A 21,839-nucleotide genomic window follows, 5' to 3' on the forward strand; every position below is an offset into this window, starting at 1 on the left:
CCAGCATTGTCCATGACTCATGTTGGTGACTTCCTAGGAAAAAACCCTACTAGGAGATTTGGAGGGAAATCTCCAAATTTGGAACTAGTTTTTTCCTAGGGAAAAATCCCTACTAGCAGATGTTGCAGATCTGCTCTGCAACATCTCTAGGACTGTTGCAGAGCAGATCTGGCATTGAACTTCAGTGCACCTGTTTTGACCAGCAGATCATACATTTTGTATGTTTCTTCTCCCTCAATACCTGTTATTTTTATTGTTTTAATAAACATGGTAAGGATTCCGTGGATAACCAGATGGTTTAAAATGCAGATTTCTTCTGAAGTACAGTTCATCCAATAGTATGTAACTGTCCAACAACGATTTTTAAATGCATAACCTAATTACAGTTGGACCAAGAATTTTAATTCAGCATGTCCTTACTGTCATGTTTCTCTCATTTTTAAGGATATTTCTACATGAGCTGTTTGAAGGCTGTGTTAGCATACTGCAACTTCTACAGTATTTTGGGTAGAGAGTGACATCTAGGGGCAAGAAATACATCTTGCCTTTCATGCTTGTGTCCATTTTTTTTGTAGCGAAAGGGTCTTTTAGTTGCATGCCTGTGTCACGACCTGGATCACAGAGGTTACAGCAACAGCTATCTTCAAAAATTTGATCACCCCTTAGCTGCTCTCTACTCGACATCAACGATGGAACAGCACCACTTCTCACAGACTGTGTCCATCCTGCAGGTAGGATTTTTGAAATTGTGTGTTCTGTGCATTAGTGTCCAGTGGTGGAAAGAGGAGTCACATCATTGCCAAATAAATAGATTTTGCTGAAGCATGCTTGGTTTAATTTCTCTATTATAGTACTCATTTAGATGAGTAGAAGATTTATTACAGCAAGCCAGGTTTCACAATTAGCAACCCAAGGATTCAAGAATAGTGCAAAACACAGCTTTCTCAAAATCTTGAGCTTATAAAAATATTTTTTATTTGAAGGTCTTTACTTATGGCTTGCCTTTGAAGCTTTTTGCTTCTGGTCTCTAGAGGCTTTTCCTATGACCATGTGGAATAGTAACTTTGAAAATGAAAAATAATTTTCTCTGATGCATATATTTTTTGTCATAATGTATTTCAACAAAGTCTTCAACCATCCTGAAATTTTGAATAAAAAATGAAGTACTGGCAAAACTTAGTGTGAGAAACTTGAAAACCCGCTGTAATAAATTCTGTGAACATTGACTGTGTGGCATGAAAGGGGACATGTTAATTTTTCATGCATGAAAATTGTAAACTTATTTCATTACATCATTCTGTGCTTATTTGTTACTTGCCAATTTGAAAAAAAAAAAAAAAAAAACAGAGTCAGGTAATATTCTGTGAAAGAGAATTCCTAGTACAAGGTAGAGTTCCAAGTATGAGGTCATGTGTCTTTATGATTAATGAAGAAAAACCTGCAAGAAAACATGCAGACACTCATTGGGAAGATACAGGTGTGCTACTGACACACACATATTTTCTCATGAGTGAAATTTTTATAATTCTCAATTAGAAGAGTGAGAACTCTTAGCTGTGAAACCACTGCCAGTCCATAGCATATTTGTGCTCACTAGTTTTAGTTTTCCATGAATACTCAAATTGCAGCCTAACCTTGCTACTGTGCCACTGATTAGTTGTTAATCTTTCTTTCTTTCTGGTTTTTCAGGGTAAGATATTTTCTTAAATACATAATCACCTATTAGGAAAAATACATATGCTATCTTGTATTCAGAATCACATCTTATGATTACGGTTTTAGGTATCATATGCATTTAATCACAGAATGGAAGCTTTATCTCTGAATACTCCTTCATGTAGGAGGGTGTAATTGAATCCTTCACTGGTGGTATGGCATTAGATGTGTGGTGTTCATTCTTTGTGTGAAAATGTGAGCATGTTCCTCAGTCATTAACACTTCACTGTCCCAACCATTTTGCATTTTTTTCTGGCAGAAATTTATAATCTATGAAAATCCCATTTGCCATGAAGGCAGGGAACCCTTTTGCTTCCCTGGCACCTTCTACATTTGCCATCAATGGGAATGAGGGAACAAGGAGAGGTGGCCAGGGCTGTAGAGTGGATTCATGACACCAGCTGCTGAAAGCACCCATGGCTGATAATCAGCAGCAAAGGCAGGCCAGAGCAGCCTTCTGGACTTGCTGGACCTTGTTTGAAAGAAAAAGTTTTATTGAACTCACGGACTCATGGAAATAAATCCAAATCAGCCGCCAAGATCTTTATCTGGCTTATCTGAGTTTTAATTTTGCATTAGTAACCTGCAGTACTTTTAACTGCTTGAAACTTTAGAGCTGCTTTGCTCATCCACCTGCAGTTTGAGTGTACACCACACTTAGGACACAGGATTCAAGTCACTAGCTGTGGCTCAGCAGGCAAAGAACAAAACCTTTGGAGTTGTACTTTGTATGTACTACTCAGAAGCCTAAGTGACACAAACTCATAAGTGTCAGCTTCTGTCAGCACTTTATAGAATCAGTTCTCTTTGAGTACTCTGAATAGAAGTTGTCACAGTGGTCTTTCTGAGAGTGCAGCTTCTATAGCCCAAGACTAGAATGCTGAATAATTTAAATATTAGGACAAATAGCCAGGAATTAGACAGCAAGGCTGGGGAGTAAAGGATCCACAAAACCCTAAATTGTGGGAACTAGCAGTAGTAATTTTTTGGTCCCAAAGTGCTGATGATGGACTAAAATGTTCAGAATTTTTTTTTTTAATGTAATGTTCTATGACTTAGGAATCTGTCAAAGGAGCATAGATGGATTGTATTTTCTATTCATTATTCACAATAAATCTACTTGTCTAAGTAAAACTACTGGAAAATGATGCTTATGTTATGGATGGTGAGAGAAACCAAGCCTATTTGTACTGCAGAGGATTTATTTTGAGCAAATTATGTAAATGCTTGACAAAAGTCAGGGAAACTTTTTGAGCTTCAGCCCAAATGCCAATTAAATGTCAAAACACTTCTGCATTTGATATCTTTTAATGATTTTTTTTTTCTGAATGTGCACACCTTGACATGGCTAGCTCATACTTTCTTTTTGTCTGCCTCCTTTCAACAGTAGGAAGACTTTTGACAAGTTGTTTTCCAAATCTTAGAGACAGTAGATAGTGTTGACTTTTCAAAATGTGATATAACTTCATGAGTGATCACAATGCGTGCATATTGTCCGTTAAACGCACAGTAAACCTTGTGGAAATTGAAAAGTGATGGTCACTTTCAATCACCAGAGCCTCCATAGCAGAAACCATTGTCTTTAGTTTATGAGTCATTCAACTTAAGGTTGAACAAAGCAGCTTTTTCCTCTAAATGTTCATATACGTTAAAATAATTAACTTTATATAGGAAATTATGTCAGTGAATGCAGTGATTTCAGGACCATTTCATTTGGAGCATTAAAACAAAAATGAAAAACAAAATCTTTTTGAAAATAAAGTGATTTTGTATTTTTAACTTGAGTGTTCCTTTATCCATGTATCAAAACTATGCTTAAGTGAATCAGGTACTCAGTTTACCAACTTGACTGTGCAGACTTTGGATCAGAACTGAGTCACACATTTCCAAGTTAACACCGTCTGGAAGTGTAGTGTCTATAGTGATTTTAAATCAAATAAAAATATTGCAATAATTTTTCTCTAGTAATACTTTGAGTCTTCAGAAGGAGCAGTCCCAAAAACAAATTGGTGGCTTAGTCATAGTTTTTTTTCATGACAATGTTTACAAAAGAAGAATAAAAATGGGAATTTCAGGCTATTAACATTTGAATTTGCAACAAAACTTATCACTGGGCTGTAAAACCGTTGTAACCTGTCTGGTGAAGCAAAGACTGAAATCATCTCAGAATTAGAGCTTGTGCTTTTTATTGGTTTTTTACTTTTTCATAGCTGGAAGGGCACAATGTCTTCTCCAATCTGAGCTCCAGCGAATATGAGCAAGTTCTTGAGATCATCCGGAAAGCCATCATCGCCACAGACCTTGCCCTATATTTTGGAAACAGAAAGCAACTTGAAGAGCTGCATCAGACAGGAGCATTAAACCTTAAGAACCAAACACACAGGTAAAGCACCAAACCAGTAGTAGATCCCTATGGAATTAGTCTGGAAAGAGAAACCTTATTTTTTTAAAAAAAGAATTACCTCTAAATGGTAATTTTCTTACATATGTGTTCTTGAAGACCAACAGTGTGTAAAATCATACATAAGTAACAGTAATTGCCATTGCTTTATATTTGCATTAGCCCTTGCATGGCTGATGACTTCTTTATCTTAACTTAGGGGAAGTGCACTTGCATTTATTGATTGATTATACTGTGTATTTCTGTATTTCCTCTGGTATATTTGTCTGTATAATGTATAGACAGTTTTAATGACTGCCATCACACTGGCATGCAGGTTGGCAAGCTCTATGCTTTTTCACATGGAATAGGCATTATTAACAAAGATGCAGGTGTCATTAAGGGCCATCTCAATTTCTCCATTGGGTGAAAGCAAATGACTTTAAATTAAATTGCCAGTTTTCTTTATAAAACTTAGATTCACAAAACATAGATTTGTGCTATAAAATTGGTTAAATAGGATTTTTTTTTATGTGTGTGCCTTGTTCTGATAATTTTGTTCCGTTCCTGATGTTGTCCAGTTACACTGTGAACAGGTTTGTCAGCATACAGAACAGAGTTATGCATTGGGTTCTTGTTCTGTCAGAGTTTGAATTCATTCCAACAAACCAATGAAAGCGCCTTGAGACAGACTCAGAAATACTCTTTTGTCTTTTTAGGAGCTTTTTTCTCCTTGCTTTAAAGAACAAAGAAATGCAGCAATAAGATATGTCATCTTTCTTTTTATACCCTTGTACTGCATATTTAGATAATTATAGAGGGGCATGTGAATGTTTTAAGAGGCAGGCATCCTGTGCTCTGGTCTATGGATGTGATTGTGTAGAGGATGGTCAATGAACTCTGCAAACAATGTAGGGAATACAACAAGATATACAGTGAACAGTCTGTGCTGTGCCTTATCAAAGAATCAAACAAATGAGGAAGAAACAATAGGTGGCAGAAAATTCATAGAAGGGCAAATAAAAACTTTGCAGAGCAATCATTAATTCTTTACAAAACTTATAATTTAATGTTGTTTTATTCTATTTTAGAGATAGAGTGATTGGCCTGATGATGACAGCTTGTGATCTGTGTTCTGTAACAAAGTTGTGGCCAGTTACCAGACTGACAGCCAATGATATATATGCAGAGTTCTGGGCTGAGGTATGTGTGATTCTCTTGTTTACTCTCCTTTTAAACAGAAGCATCCATGAAGGAAAAACCCAACTATAAGTATTTTTCAATCAACATCTTGGTGTGCTTGTTTTGAAGAGACTTCACTGGTGCATGTGTGTGTTTGTTGCTTACTCTGAAGTTATTTAAAGAGCTGAGTTAGCTACCTAATTTTCAGGCAGTGTTTTTTCTCTTTGTTCAAGATAATGTAGAAAGTATGTCCTAACATAAAGTGATCAAGCAATAGAACATAGAAGAAGTAACTCACTGTAATTTTTGTAAATGCAAAATATGAAACCAGCCTCCAGGTCAGCTGCCTTGAAACATACTTATAAAGCTATAGTGTGAGGACAGAAAATGCTAAAGTAAATATGAAAACCATTAAAGTTTTAGGTCTCCTCTGTGAGCCAGCTCAACAAGAGTGTCTCAGAGAGAGCTGGGTCTTTAATACATCGAAATTTGTTCTGCAATTACTATGTACTGAGACTTGAAACAAGGAATTAGGTTGTAGTAATGTAATCATGTTCATAAATAAATATGCAGTCTCTCACATGTCATATGCAGAGGTGTAAATATGTTAATTGTTTAATTTTTAAGTGGAAGTGACTGCTCTGGGGATAAGGAATACATTGCACCTAGTGGAGTTATGCAACTTTTGGAGATACAGCTGTATTTTCAGGACTGCTGTTGCACATGTGTACAATAAAGTGTTTTTCTTTCTTTTGTGTGCCCTGTGGAATCTTGCAGTGTTCAGTGGGCTTATTTCTGGTTTACACAGGCATGAAATAGAAACCAGGCCTGTGAAATTGGTGTAGCATGCATTTAGTGTGGAGATTGTTACCCTGCCTGATGCATGTTCATTATGAAATTCCCGATGTGAGCTTCTTTCGGTGTATTTCATTTTCACTTGTTCTTGTTCTCTTAATTGTAAACAGCTCAGACTACAACAAAATTTTTGAAAAATGCTGACTGTGTAAGCTCAAAGATCTAGTTCAGCACTCACTGTCTGAAATGCCTGCACTGGAAAGTGCGTGTTCTTATGAGTGGTAGAATGGAGGTATAATGTTGACATGCCTCACTGATTACATACTCAACTTTTTTGCTTATCAACTTGCTTTCGAATGCAAATCTTGTGAACTCAGCGGAAAAGGAAGGCTAAAACTGATTTTCCATACTCAAAAATAGTAAAGATGGAATTATGGACATAATTGTGCCTGTCCAGATGTTAATTTTTTGTAATCCAAGGATGAGTTAATAAAAATAGATGTTGATATATACGTGTGTGTGTGTATATATATATAAATATATATATATAAAAATAAAAGAAAAAAAATCACAAAGAGGCTACACTGTAAATTCATCTGGTTTACTCAGCTTTTCCTTGGATGGTTGAGTTGTGTTCTACTGGTCATTCTATTATGGTGCTTTAAACAGATATTTTGAAAGATGAGGCTAACTGAGCAGATAGAGAAGAATAGAAAGATTTCTTTTGGTTTAGTCTTCCAGTTGCTTTTTATTATGGAGGCACACTTGCAAATAAGGAAAATGTGTGTACATTGACTAACAGCATCTGCTGTTTGCATTATCACTTAGGTGAATGTACAAAATGAGCCTCTCCTTGTGCATTTTTCTGAGATTGCCTCAGAGTGATACCACACATTATTTTAAATTCTGGATTTTTAGATTGACATAGAATAGAAGATGGAAATAAATTCAGGTCTCAATAGTGTTGTTTTTGTTTTCTTAATCTCTCTCTCTCTCTCTCTACTTTTCTCCAGGGCGATGAAATGAAGAAAACAGGTATTCAACCTATTCCTATGATGGACAGAGATAAGAAAGATGAAGTCCCTCAGGGTCAGGTATGAACTCTCTCAGTAAAATGGTACTTGTTTATACATGGAAAAAAGCATTTCATATATTAGTGATTATTGCTTTTGAAACTGGGTTGTTCACACTGCTGAATTTGATGTTATTTTTAAAGTAGCAGTGGAAAACTTTTTTTTCAGATTTTGGTTACATGACAATGTGTTCTTCGCTGTCATCACATTTTCCTTTCTTTGTACTTGTAGCTGTAGCTATGACCACAATCACCTTGAATTTTTACAAGTATCAATAATGCTTTTTATCTTAGTAAGTGGTTGTTTCAGCCCTTAGCTAGTGTCCCAAGAAGGGTAAGAATGATGGTGAAGGGCTTGGAGGGGAAGCCTCATGAAAGGCAGCTGAGATCACTGGGTCTGTTCAGCCTGGAGAAGAGGAGACTGAGGGGAGACCTCACAGCAGTCACAACTTCCTCATGAGGGGAATGGGGAGAGGATGATCCAGCCCTGATCTTTTCTTTGAAATGACCGGGCAGGGCACAAGGGAGTGGCCTGAATGTGCGTCAAGGAGGTTTAGGTGTGATATTAGGAAAAGGTTCTGTACACAGAGGGTAGTTGGGCACTGGAGCAGGCTCCCCAAGAAAGTGGTCACAGCACCAGCCTGACAGAGTTCAAGAAATATTTGGACAATGGTGTGACTCTTGGGGATGGGCCTATGCAGAGCTGGACTCAGTGGTCCTTGAGGGTCCCTTCCAACTCATCGTGTTCTTTGATTCTGTGATTTTCATTGAGCCAGAAGGTCTACAGGGTGACTGCATCTAGCGTCCTATTTTAGTTGTTGACAATTACAGAGTAATCTTTTTCCACTGAAATAAAATAGTTCCCCCTAAAAATTAGCAAACGAGAAGAAAAGAAAAAATCCAAGACAAATGGGAAGAAAATGAGGCAGTATATGAAATAGTGTGGATGAGCAGACATCCCATCTGTATGTAGCCTTGCCTTCTAGCCAGCTGCAGTTTCTTTCTGTTGGTTGCACTGTAAGTACTTCATCCCTGTAAGTACTTCATCTGGCTTCACAGCTCAGAAAATAAATCTTATTTTTATTTAAAGTACACAGAAGACTTGGTTACATAGCAGTATGGCATGAATCTTTGTGTTGATGAAAGCAAGAGTTGCTCTTCAATTTCTGAATAAGGATCAAAGTTTGGACTATTATAAAAAGAGATATTATCAAATGCTTTAGTCATGGTACAACACATAGTATTTCACTAAAAGGCATTTAAAAATTCCGCCCAAAGAAGGGCTCATAGTACACTATTGTAACTATCATAAGGGTCTGGGATAAATGAGGGATGTTATAATGATTCTGAATGCAATCTGTCATCCTTGATAATATGTAAGTAACATTTTCTAAAAATTTTGCAATGTCATGACAATTCAGCTGTGACATCATAGCTGTCGCAGGCCCCTAAGTCTCTGAGTCAGATACGATTAAAAATGTGCTTATTTGGTTTTCCCTAAATATGACAATGGTAAAAATGTGTTATTGAACTGCGTACATGAGAACCAACTGCAAACCAATCATTGATCACACTGTATGCCATTCACAAATGTGCAAAGCCCACAGCATTTTAGTACATTGAGCTGTGCAAGCATATCCTGCAGGACATCAGAACAATCCATAATCTGACCATGTTTTGTGAATGCGGCACAACCTTCCCTTTTTAAAAAATAAAATCATCACATGAATAATGTTTGCAGAAACCTACTTCCTGCTACTACTGACACCAAACAGGTAGACATATCCTGAACAAAAGAAATGAATCAATTGAATAATAAAAGGTTCTGTGGAAAACCTTACCTGAAGCAGCCATATCAGTCATAAAAGAAAGGCATGTAAGCAGCTTGTAATTACCAAAGATTTCACTGTTGCTGCTTATTTTAAAGCATTTGGATGTTAAAGGGAGATGCAGAAGTGTGAATAACTAATACGAGTAGTAATTAAGTAAAGAGCTTTGAGCTGTTAGCTGTTAGCTTCCAGTATGGTAGTTTGGCAACAATTAAACTATTTTTTTTATTTCTTGTTTTTCATAGATTGGGTTCTACAATGCTGTAGCCATCCCATGTTACACCACCCTTGCACAGATCTTTCCTCCAACTGGGCCACTACTCCGAGCATGCAGGTGAGTAAATGTGCATAGCTGATACCTTGGTCTAGGACAAAGCAAGAGTGCTTTGCAAGTTTGTCTGGGAATACAGATTTTTAATTTTAGAATTTGCATGAATATTAACAGGGATACACATCACGTCACATCAATCTACTCAGAAACCCAGAGGTGGTAACTGCTGTCAGGGACTATCTACTGTAGATCTACAGACACAGCTGATTAAAATGTGTTAGATGCCAAAAGCATTTAGAGAGAAACAGTTCAGTGTTTGTGCATCCCTGTCTGCTCTGGCTCAGTGTAATTTCCCTCTGTCCTTTTTACTTCAATGTGGTTTCCACAATAAAAATTGGCCAGTATTCTCTTTACTTAAAAAATGTGTGTTTAGTGTGTGGTTTTTATTTCATATCAGGTAATTTCTATTAAAAACCAGAAAAAGAAATATCCAGAAAATATTTAGCAGTTGAGAGCATAGGAGTGGTAACACTGGGGTATGGGAGAAGCGGATGTAACTTTCTCCTATAACACAGTGGGTGTGGTGCTTGGGTTGTCCTGGAAAAGAGGCAAGAGTCTTTTATGTGTTGGCTTCTTCTCCACTTGAATGATGGTGGATTGCTTTGTAGGTAGTTCTGTCCAGTAATTATATCCTGGGCCTTAGCAATCTGTCCTGACAAAAAGTTTGCTGAAACCAATGAATTCTTCATGAAAATTTTCTGGTTAATCCATATTTTCTAGAAAACCCCAGTTGTTTCATAAAATGTCTGCCATCTCTAGTCGTATCGAGTGCTTAAAGGTCTAGTTTTTTATGCTCTTACTAGTATTTTCTCATATTTTTTGTTATGTTGTGGTCCCTAAATTCTATCTTACATTGAACTTTTTCTTTGTCTCTATGACCTCCTTTTGTGGATCTTGTGGACTAAATTATTTCTGTTAAGTAACAGACAAATGCCTTGAATTAATGTAGTAGTTAGCAAAACAATTTCATTCACGCCCAAACACTTTTTCATATAGCTGTGAGAAGAATATGTAAGTCTGTGTCATTGTTAGAGAGGACCACCTTATGAGAGGAGTGAGTATCTAGGAGCCATCATTAGAGTCATCTGCCACTAAAGTACCTTTGCTGGGCATGGCTATGCAACCCTTAGGTGGATGTGGAAGGAATATTCAGGAGGATTGGAAACTATACCTCTGTAGTTTTTATGTGAATGGGGCTACAGCTGGAATTTTGTTTAGTATCTATGCTTTAAGGAGAGTAGATAAAGACATGAACAAACCAGAGAATGTAAAGAGCTGAAGGAATGATTTGAGATCTTAGCAGAGAGAGACTAAATAATGCATTTGGTTTATCCAAGAAAATTATAGACTCTCAAAATGGTTTGGGTTAGAAGATGCCTTGGAAGAGGTCATCTAGTTCAGTCTCTCCTCTGTGGGAATGGACATCTTCTGCTAGAGCAGGGCCCAGAGCTTCATCCAGCCTGGCCCTGAACACTTCCAGGGATTTGTCATCCCCATCTTCTCTGGGCAAGTTGTTCCAGTGCCTCACCACCTTCTGAGTAAAGACTTGATCAAAATCAAATTTTTATAACACTTAATGGAAACTGGGCCTTAGAGAGGCTAGGTGGAGTGTTTAAAACTGCACAGTATCTTTAACAGGAACAGCAATCTTGGAAGATACATATCTTTGGATTTCTGGCCATGTGGATATCCCAATGAGGCTTATTTGCAAAATTGGCCTGTTCTAATTGTTGTTTCATCTTTTAGAACTCAGATGAGGGTATTTAAAGTTGAATTGTGGATATCAAACACCCATGTAAGCACCTGCTCTAGATAAAGGGTCTCCCTAATTCTGAAGGTCAAGCATGAATGTCTTTTCAAGAGTTGGTTTCTCTGTAGAAGATGTGATGTCTGAAGTAGAAGCAGTCAGACTCCTGGCAGAGATTATATGATGGTTTTTATATTCCAGAAATTGTTTGTTATTTGTAGTTCAAATTGTTATAATGGTACTTCTGAAAGCTACACTGGCACAGTCTGCACACTGGATAGAGCTCTGGACAGACAGCTCCCTGTCTTGCTGTTGTGCATTGTTTAGTTTAGATGGTGCGAATGCAAAACTGAAACATAGTTGAGTAGATAACGCCTCTGCAGGACTAAAGAGCTTCTTGAAAATCCACACCCTGGCATAAAGTCTTCTGAGGAGCAGTTTGGTAGTTTTGTCTTAACCTTGAAATTATCCTCTGCTTTTTATTTGAAGAGAATGAAGAGGAAGTTTGAGGGTTAAGACTTGGAGAGGGAGAACAGGAAGTCAGAACACAGATTTAACTTCAGGTGCACAGGCAGAAAAAAAAAATTGATGTTATTGCAGGGTCTAGAATTTTCCAGCATGTTTAAAATCACTGATTTTGCTCTACATTTTTGTTTTTCCTTTATTTTTGATGAGTAACTGTTATTTGGTGTGATAAGAGTGAAACAGCCTCATTTTTTTTGGTGTTTCCTGAGTTGCTGACTGAACCAATTTTCATATCACCTCTTCACCAGCAGGGCTCATTCTTGAACACAATATTTAAGCTGCTGTGTCCTTGTGTTCTTTGAAACTCAGACACCAGCTGCAAATAATAGCAGCAAAAGCAGCCAAGGCAGCATGTCAGCATCAAGGCTTTTATTTTTAGAACCTCTGGGCATTTATTACAGACATTAGGAGCCAGGGCTTCATTGAGAGCTCAAAGGCAAATGAATCATATTATCAATACCTTACCAAAAAAAGAAAAAAAGAATTCAGCACTGGTTTTCCATAAAGTAAGGTAGTCTAGAAGGTTTTCATGTCTGGTAATTTTTTCCATATTTTTAAATGTTTTCCTTGTCATGCTGTGTAGATCAAAGCTATTAGACTACCTGTGTTACATGTATTAGCCATGTACTCAGTAGGTCTACAAAAGTGTAAATACATGGTAGTGTATTTATTTGGAGGATGAAGTGATTTTTTTTTTTTCCACCCTTTATTTCAGACCATATAATTTGAAACTGTTTTGCTTGTGCTTTTGGGTCTCTCAATTCTTAGTGAAAATATTTTGGCTGCAATTCTCATTACTTTCCCAGGTCCAAGAAGGAGACAGAAATAGTGATGCTTCATTTTTCTCATCCTTAGTGCCTGATTATATTAGCTGAGGCTCAATGCCGTATTAATGCTGGCTTCATAACTTGCAGTTGGCCTGAAGCACTGGCAGAGCATTTTCCTGCAGAAAATGATGCAGGGGTTACCCTAGAGGGCACCAGCCTTCTTTGGTAGACTTCATCAGATCATGCCTTCCACCAACCCAGAAAGTGGAACATTTTCTCATTTTCTCCTCTTACTTGTATGCTGTGCTTTCAGATTATTTGCTGTTTTAGCAAATGTTTGACAAGGCTATGACATAAAAATCAGAAGAGCTCTGCCACAGAAATTCCGATGTAATGTCATGGTGTGACATACCATGGGAGACCTTAGTACTGTTGCCATCCTGTTTCTGACAGGATGAAGGTGAAACATTTGAGTTTGCTCTCTTTCTGTCTGTGTTTGAAGACTGAATGCTGAGCTTTGGCCATTGATTGCAAGGCCTGTCATCAACACAGACTTCCCAATCACTAGAGTGGTACTGGTGCACAGCAAGACTATGGGTTTTTACCCCCTTCAGATCATTAGAACATTACCAGCTTCATTTCTCATAATTTTGTGGCTTATGAACAGAATCGTGAATTTAAGGATTGGCCAGGCTATGAGGCACTAAAATACATTTATATCTCAAAGAAGGGGTACCCTTTAAATGTAGCATACTGCTAATATGATTATCACAATAGTAGTTGAAAATTGATACTATGATCCTGGTATGCAACATTTTATATACTGTCAGGCAGCCCTTTTGCAGGAGTTTCAGAAAGCTTAATCTGCTCCTGTGCTCCAGAGTGCAGTTTTGTGTCTCTTGGGTCACAGCTGGGCTTTCCTGCAGCCATGAGGGCTATAAATTTGTCCTGGAAGCAGGTGGTAACCTCTCGCTTCAGGGCTCGCCTTAGGGAAGGAAGGTGTACTGTAGGCTAGGATAGAGTTGACATGGATATGAGTCATATAGAATTACAGAATGGGATAGCTGAAGGCTGAAATAATGCGTAGATGATAAAAGCTTGATGACATACAGGTACTAATATAAATATACTTACATAAATATAAATCTCAGAGTAGAGTGCAGCAGACATTATTGTGAGGAAGAAGTAAATCCCAGTCAACTTATGAGCAGTATCTTACCTTCAATTTTTTGCATCTCCAGGGACAATCTTAACCAATGGGAGAAAGTAACGAGAGGTGAGGAAGCCTCTATATGGATTTCTTCTCAATCCCTTGCTCCTGGGACCTCAGATTCTCTTCCTGTGAAGATTGATGACTGAACAGCAGCAACAGATTGCTTTAACCTGAAAAGCACCCCTTCTTGTTTTGGGGATTGTTTTTTGTTTTGTTTCATTTTTATTTGAAAAAGAAAAAAAAAAAAAGGAAAAAGGAAAGCTGCAAAATGCTAAGAAGTAGACCTGCCTGGGAAGGTAACACCCATGGAGTTACCTCAACTAAATGACTCTGGCAGCCAATCTCCTGACCTACACCAGTGACACAATGTAAGCAGAGGGAAAATAACAACCCAGATGTTTTGGAGTCAGCTATCAAAAGAGAACTTACAACTTGTGAATATAAAAGACTGGCCTTATCTCATGGGCTACATTGCTGAGGCCTTAATTTAAAACTGATGGGGGTGGGGGGGAATCTTATGGGGTACTTCTAAATTGTATCTTTCTAGTAAGGGTTTCAATGGTACTTTTATTATACCGTACTGTGGCTGGCTTTAACACCAGTGTCACTTGGGAGTTCTTGGCTATAAATAGAACAATATACCCATTGCTATTGTGAATGTTTATGTGTGATCTACTTGTAATCAGTTTGAACTCCAGCAGAATCCTTGGAGACTATAATTTATGCTTAGGTTACAGTGAATTCTCTTGCTGCAAACTAAAGGAAAACCAACATTCAGGTTAAAGTTTTAAAGTACTTCATTAAGCATCATGATGCCAGTTGTCTGTCACTCACAAGGGAAATGTTGATAGAACTAGTGATGGTGCTTTGTTCTTTGGGATGTTTTTTAAAACTAGGCAACTCCTTCCTTAAAACACTGGAAGTACTGGTTAATTATCCCTGATATAAGAGGGAGTTTCAGTTTGGAGTTTTTGTATCCATAGTGACAGAAATATTGGATTAAATTTAAATGTGACAGCAAAGATTTCCTTGCCTAGCTCACAGTTAAGTAAAGTCATCATTTTTATTTCTACCTGCTGAGCTGTATTTTAAAAGGTATTGGAGACGTACCTGAAGTATGCTATCTGCTGGGAAGAAAAGGCTTGTCAGAAAAGTCAGGTCTGATGAGAGGGATTGTGGTACCATCACAATAAATCAAAAATGTTTTTTGTATTGACTAGCTTTTGTGTTGCACAGTAACTCTGCATGTCTTCAACTGCTTTTTTCCCCCCATCCCAAGATGAGTGAAATTAGGAAACTTCTCCATTTGTCTGTTTTTTTCCCCTAGTTAGAGAAATTTCAAAGTTTAGAAATGCCTTTCTTAGTGAAAGAATAGCTGACTGACGAAAAGTACACTAAATGGTGTGTTTACAGTTCTGTGCTGACTTAGGCCTCAGCCTTACAAACTTATGCACAGACTTACATGTAATGCCACTCTTTTAAATTTAGTGCAATTGTACAGAATATGTTTCACAACACTTAATTTGCCTTTGTCTTTCTCTTAGAAGTTATGAGAAAAAAAAAATATTCATAGTGATCCACACAGTAGGTGAAAACACAGTCTTTGCATACCTTTCACATACAGCCTATACTGCATTATGTGCTTTTTCACAGATAATGCACTCTTGTGGAGGTTCCATGATAACATGGCCATTGTGTAACTGCAACGCAATTGTAACAGTAGTGACCTAAAGACAGAACACGGCTTTTCTTTTTCCATCTCCTGTCTTTTGGGCTCTATTGCTCTAATAGGCATGCCAGCTTTTGGGTTTCATGTGAACAACTTGGCCTCTTGAGTTTTGCCTTCTGTTATGGTCGAGCACATGCCAGTATCTGTTTATGTGTACAGTGCGTGATCCGTAGTCGCATAATGTATAAATGCACCTAAGCCTTTGCTGTACATAGAGATCCCACAGGCTGAGAATTCAGTATGAAGTTATCTTATTTGTGTGATGCATGTTACCTAGCAACAGCCCCATAATTTTTTTTTTTTTTTTTTTTTAGCTTGCCTTACCAATTCTAAGTGCAGAAATTCTTTGGTAATCACAGCAAACTGATTTGGAATTGGAAAAAAGCAAAAACAAAAGAAGGAAAACATGGCAGGAAACAATTACAGCAAAGCAGAATGAAAAATATCTCATGCTGTGTCCTCTACTTTACTCCTTAGCCATTCTGTTTCAGCTAAATAATGCAGATGCACCCTTTTGTCCAATAAGAGTACTTTTGAGACAGAATCCATGATTCCTTATTTACACGGAAATTATCTAAATCTATGGTGACTACAGAAATGGTCTTTGAAATTCAGATTCCTCAGCAACTGGATGGAATATTTTTCTTTGCAGGTTAAGTATGTTTACTTAAGCATATTTGCATTAAATATATTTTCCATTATTTTCCTTTTTTTTTTTTCTTTCCATTTAAAAATGCTGATTTAAAAGCACTGCAAAAGTATTCCTTATCACACTAGATCTGTGTGTATGGAAAGATTTCCACTCATCTTTTACTCACTGACAGTAAAGATAACTTCACTAGTTCTGTTTCCTACCATTAAAAATGTTTGGGAGTATCACACACTGTTATGTTTTGAAGTTTGTAAGTACTGATAGAGGACGTGTTTCCCTGGCAGATTTGTCAAATTGGCGCCAAGTTGTTTTATTAATGTCACAAGTGAATCAGCAACTGTTTCTAACATAGAGCTATCCAAACCACATAAAATATGTTTGCTATAGTATAATTTCTATTAGAATTTTTAAAAATTGGCTCCAGTGGCTGTGATTTGGTTTGATTTCCTGGTGTGTAAAAGGAGAAAGGTAATGGGAAAATATTACTCCTTGTTATGACCTAGACCAAAAACATAGTCATGATGAGCTGATTTATTTAAGCAAATGTAGTCTGTCTTAGCATTTACAGAGTACAGATTTGTATGTGTAAATATTTGGAAAAAAAATACTTGTACCTGCACTTCCAAAGTCAAATCCACCAAAAGTTAGAACTTTAGAGCTGCATTTGAATTTGATGAATCAAAGACATCTTGAGATTTAATTGTTCAAAGTTCTGGACTCAAACTCACAGTTTATTAAGACATCTAGGTTTGTAAGACATCTGACTCATTAAGTTAAATTATCAAAAGTCACTCCTCCTTGCATTTTTATCCTACTAAAACTCATCTTGCCCAAAAGAATGTATAAAAAGCTTAACAGATCTTTCCTTTCCTAGAAGTGTTAGATTTTATATTCTTAGAATTCCATTTTTCTTGGTAATAATTCCAGCTGCTTTTCCCTCCTACATCAAGTAAAGGTAAAAATACTGTTTGAAGCTGTAACTGAGCATTTCTAGTGTATTATGAAAATGTGCCTGAAAGGTATGCGCTAAGTGAGAAAAATAGTTGACATAGCATGATGCTCATGTGAGATGTTGCATATTTTATTACAACATGACAAATTCCATTGTTACAATTAATTTATTAATTTTGCATGATTTTGCAACACTCTACTGTAATGATTTGACTCATGGCAGTAATTTTTTTTCTGTAAGTAATCATTAGAGAAATGAAACAGGGTTTTTAGCTGGAGTATATGATCAAGCATATTGAATTGGAGAGGACATGCAGACTGGAATTCATCTTTTTATGTGACACAGATTTTTTCCTGTGTAAACTTGAAACAGTGTGATCAGTTTGCTGTGACTGCACTTAGAGCATATAGTGTTAAAATTGTAGGAGTAGCAAAAAGCACTGTTCATGTTAAAAAATAGAGATTATTAGATGCTCAAATCAATCATGACCCTCTTGAAATAATGCATTTGCCTCAAACACTGTGATATTGGACCAGTTCTGTGAAGTGGAACAATTAATTTATTAATTCGAAACACAAAAAAGGCTTTCTGCACACTACTACAAAGAAGTTAATGTTCAAACTTTAGGTTCTATATCCCAATCTAGCAAAGGCACATCATAACTTTTGTTTGCTTTCTGACCAAAAACTGTGCTCGATTGTAATACGGGTGTATACTCTGTCAAATAAACCTAAAATAATGGACTGCTTTCTAGGGTAGATCAAACTGATTTGTAGAGTAGTTTCATAAATATTCCAAATTCAGGTTGGGCTGTAATGTGGAGAAGACAGAACTTCAAGGTAACAACATTCAACTTTACTACATTTAGTGAGCTGAAAAATTTGTTTTATATATATATATATTTACACACACACATATATATATATATATGATACATATAAACTATCTTTGTAAAAATATGCAAGTGCAATAATTTAAAGAGGTCTTAACTTTGCATTTATAAATTATAAATACTGTACATGGTGTGTAATTTTTTTCATGTATTCATTTGCAGTCTTTGTATTTAAAAAACAAACCTAAACCTTTACTATTACGTTTGTACAATAGAACAGTAAGCATTTATTATGATATAGTTAAGTTGTAAATAAATTCACAAACCAAACAGCCAGTACATATGCATATATGGGTGTCCTATTGTGAAACCTGTTTTTGCTTTTACTGCTGGCTTTAGCACAGCAAGACGACTTCTGTGGATATGTAATTATACATATAAATATATGTATGATACATAAAATATATTTAGAAATGTTCATAATTTTAATGGATATATCTATACATATACTTTGGTGTGAATATTACTGAATACAGAGTTTTTTAATATTATTTTTCATGTTTATTTTTGCTATTATTGGGAGTACAAGTGAGGGATGAGAATGCGTGTGCATATATGCGTGTTTATACCACAAGTAAAACACAGCACAAAGTGATTCAAAACACGATGGAGCCTTTTGAATAGGCAGTGCTTGTTGTTCCCTGTATTTGCAGTTTCATGCTTAAGGTATGTTTTCCCAACATAAGACTTTTTTAAAATATAGTTTTATCACCTGTTGCAGGTTCACTTTGTCACAAACTGCAAAGACATCTCCTTTTCTGTTTGCTCTCCTGCTGCCAGGAGCTTGCCTTGCTGTTGATGGACAACTTCCATCAGACAGAGATCCTTGCTTTGCCACTGTCTAATGTCAGTGCAGCTGATACAGAATCATTTGCAACCTTTGGGAATTACTGAGACACTTAGATGCTGAATTGTAAAAAAAAAAAAACCAAATTGGTAAGGTCTAGTCCAAAGCAATATTGGGCTTTAACAGCTGACAGTATCCTGAAAATACAAGGCAGGTTCAGAGAACCAAAGTAAAATTCTGACCAACACATTAAAAATGAAATTAAAAAATAGCTGAAAAAAATAAGGGAGAAAATTAAATCTGTGTATTTCTCCACTTACTATATACTCTTGTGACCAGTCCTTCCACAAAGCTTTGTTTGCTGCAAGGGCCAGCTTTTGTGCTGAGAGAGAAAATGCACTGACATTTAATGATTTTTATAGGGTTTGTTCATTAAATTTAAAACTTTCTGAATTATTTGGAGGGAAAGGCAATAGAAAAGGAATATTTCTCTACATATGAATTATTATAGTACTTTCCACCTGTTTCTGTATTTTTGGCAAGGATCTATAGGCTGACATCAATTAATAACTTTCTGGACAAGATTTTAAAATTGGTGGCAGTCAGTCATGTGCCTTTTCATATTTTTCTGCTTGTTGTGCAGACTTAGCTCTTGTAGCACAGCATGGTGCTTTGCTGTTGATAGTCACTCTCCATTTGGTGTGCTTTCCTTAGAATTTTTAACCCTTTGACATTGAAGAATGTCATCAGAAACACACAAAAATCAAGCCTGAGTATATTCCCTTGCAGATAATGGAAAATATAAATGTAAAAGTGCCTTAACTTAAGCTTATTGATATTTGAAGAGGAAATTAGTATTGCTGTTGGTCTTGAGGAAGTTTGAATTTCTCTTATTTGAAAGTATCCAAGAGCTCTGGGACAGAAATATCAATGGCTTTCACCTGTTCAACAAGTACTGGAGATTACATTGTTGTACTTATTTTGCTGAAGACAAATACTAAGGGCAAAATTCCCTTTCCTCAATCCATATTCTGTCTTCCTGAGGTTACAGAGAGAAGTTTTTTTGCAGTGTGTTTCAGTAGCATTCTGGAAGGGCTGCCTGTGCCACAGGAGCTGCTTACAAAGATGAAGATCTTTGTCTCTGGGTCAAGCATGACTTACAGAGAAATGCATCAGAAGGTAGCTCACGTGTGCATTATATCTGTTGTTTAAAAGTCTAAAAGAAAGGAGAAATCTCAGACTCTAGAAATATGAAAAGAATGAATTATAGCTGATAAAGTTTTTTTTGTTTTGCGTTTGGGTTTTTTTGGTTTATTTGTTTTTTGGTTTTTTTTTTTTTTTTTTGTAACATTGCTGACAGGACTAAATGATTTTCACCATATCATCTGTTAACATGCAGCTGGCATTAATAGTTTTTCTTTTTTACAGCATTGCAAGCCCTGTGAATACAGGTGAGAATATATTTCTAGTGTTCCTTATGTTCCTTTAGCTATGTTTCTGCTGCTTTTAGAAACACTATTAGTTGTTAATATCCACTACTCCATTAGCCCATTAGAAATTAAAAAAATAGAGTTTTTAAAAGTAAAAAAAAAAAATAAATTAAAAACCCAAAAGCAAATAAATAAAAAAAAAAAGGGAAAAAAAGACCAAAAACCTTTTGGAAGCACCTAAGAGAGTCAGTAGCTGTAATAAGCCTCTGAAAATTTTACCATTAATGCAGTAGTAGTGCTAAGCAGTAGTCAATGTGGTACAGTGACAAATACGGATAGTTTTCATGGACAAGTTCATCATAAAGAATAGAAGTTGTATGATAGCTAATGTTAATTTCCAGGTAGTGAAGTCCAAGTTGTTTTCTGATACTGTCTCGTGGAAAGAAAAGCATATTCAATATCAGTATGTAAATTAATGTATTTTACATCTTGAGACAAAAAGAAAGAGACCTTGATGAAAAAATGTAGTTTCTCATGTGATTAGTGTGGGAAAAAAGCCAGCAAATGTCCTTGTCTTCTGAACATGAAAATGTACTGATGGTGGAACAGAAGAGTATTTTCAGTTCATTTGGGAAGACAATGGACATCTGTTACAATGCTACTTATGGACTTGAAGGAACAAAGTTGTTCTGTGACAGGTTTCCATTATGGCCTTGTGCAAGTTGCCAGACACTGGGTGGTTTGGGATTTTTTTTCAATTTATTTAATCCTCTAAACACATTTTTTGTGTGTGTGTGTTATGCATATTGCTAAGTACTCCTGGCTACATGCAGTTTAGAATTCAAGATATACGTATAGAAAGATATTTACTTTCCTGTCAGGTGGGGACAAACATCACAGGGCTGTGATGCCTTCAGGTATGCTGCTGATGAGTACCTCCTTTTCCATTTTCTCTGGATGTGAGGGGAATATTAGGAAATCACACTGAAAGCTTTCATGCTTACATATACGGCTGCACCTTTAACGTTTGAGCTGCTGCAGTGACATATAATCTTAAAAAAATTCAAAGTCCTATAACTAAACACTGTAGATAATTTTGCTTTAAATTTTTATTGACTTCTATTTGGGTATCAATGGCAGATTGGTTTGAGTACCACACCTGTGTAGTTCTTGTTCTGCAGTCACTTTACACGTCCTGTTCCAGACTGCTCTTAAAAATAATTCTTTGGATTCTTTAAACTATCTAAATCAGCTCCAGTCATCAGACGACTTCCAATTTTCCTCCTTTTTACTTTCTGCTCTTTTTGTGCTATGAACTTTGTGGTAGAGCAATTTTTATTTTTTTTTCTTTCCCCTTTGAGGACTGCATGAGTAGAACAGACTGCCATCTCTACAGCCTCTTCTATCCTCTCAATTTCTCTGAACTGAATTTATTCCCAGTGATTGGAAATTAAAAGTGTAAAGCTATTCTGCAGGGCTGTGTTTCCAAAATTTATGTAAAGTACAGAGAACAATGTCTAATGAAGACTGAGTTAATAGACTGGAATTTGAAAAGGAGATCCTAATTTCTTCCTACCCTGAGACAAATAATTTGCATCCAGTATCACATACCTGAAAGGCTTGGAGTGAAGTGAGTGCTGTGCCATATGAGAGAATACTGATGGGAAATGGGCTATGCCCATAGGGAAGCCATTGGTCAGCCTAAACTAAGGAGGCTGATCTGAAATCTCAGCTCCCCAGTCTTCCTGCACAGTAAATTTTCCTGTGAAAATTTATCATAAAGGCCCTCATGCAGAATCACTGTCTGCCTCATAGAAGCATCATGCAATGCTTACCCAGA

The 21,839-nt window shown here is 36.5% G+C and overlaps 1 protein-coding gene across 5 annotated transcripts in view; it reads left to right on the forward strand.

The window, feature by feature from the left end:
- The window catches only part of PDE10A (phosphodiesterase 10A), a 169,170-nt gene extending 151,101 nt beyond the window's left edge, over window positions 1-18,069 (forward strand). For all 5 annotated transcript variants that reach the window (XM_064708656.1, XM_064708652.1, XM_064708654.1 and 2 more), the window contains exons 17-22: window positions 576-731; window positions 3,927-4,099; window positions 5,188-5,299; window positions 7,087-7,167; window positions 9,220-9,308; window positions 13,586-18,069. In XM_064708656.1, coding sequence (XP_064564726.1) covers window positions 576-731; window positions 3,927-4,099; window positions 5,188-5,299; window positions 7,087-7,167; window positions 9,220-9,308; window positions 13,586-13,703 — 729 coding nt within the window. In that variant the 3' untranslated portion in view covers window positions 13,704-18,069. The remainder of the gene's footprint in view (window positions 1-575; window positions 732-3,926; window positions 4,100-5,187; window positions 5,300-7,086; window positions 7,168-9,219; window positions 9,309-13,585) is intronic.
- Window positions 18,070-21,839: the final 3,770 nt, after the last annotated feature.

The sequence above is a fragment of the Zonotrichia leucophrys genome, chromosome 3 (genome assembly GCF_028769735.1).
Source record: "Zonotrichia leucophrys gambelii isolate GWCS_2022_RI chromosome 3, RI_Zleu_2.0, whole genome shotgun sequence".
NCBI classification, from domain to species: domain Eukaryota; kingdom Metazoa; phylum Chordata; class Aves; order Passeriformes; family Passerellidae; genus Zonotrichia; species Zonotrichia leucophrys.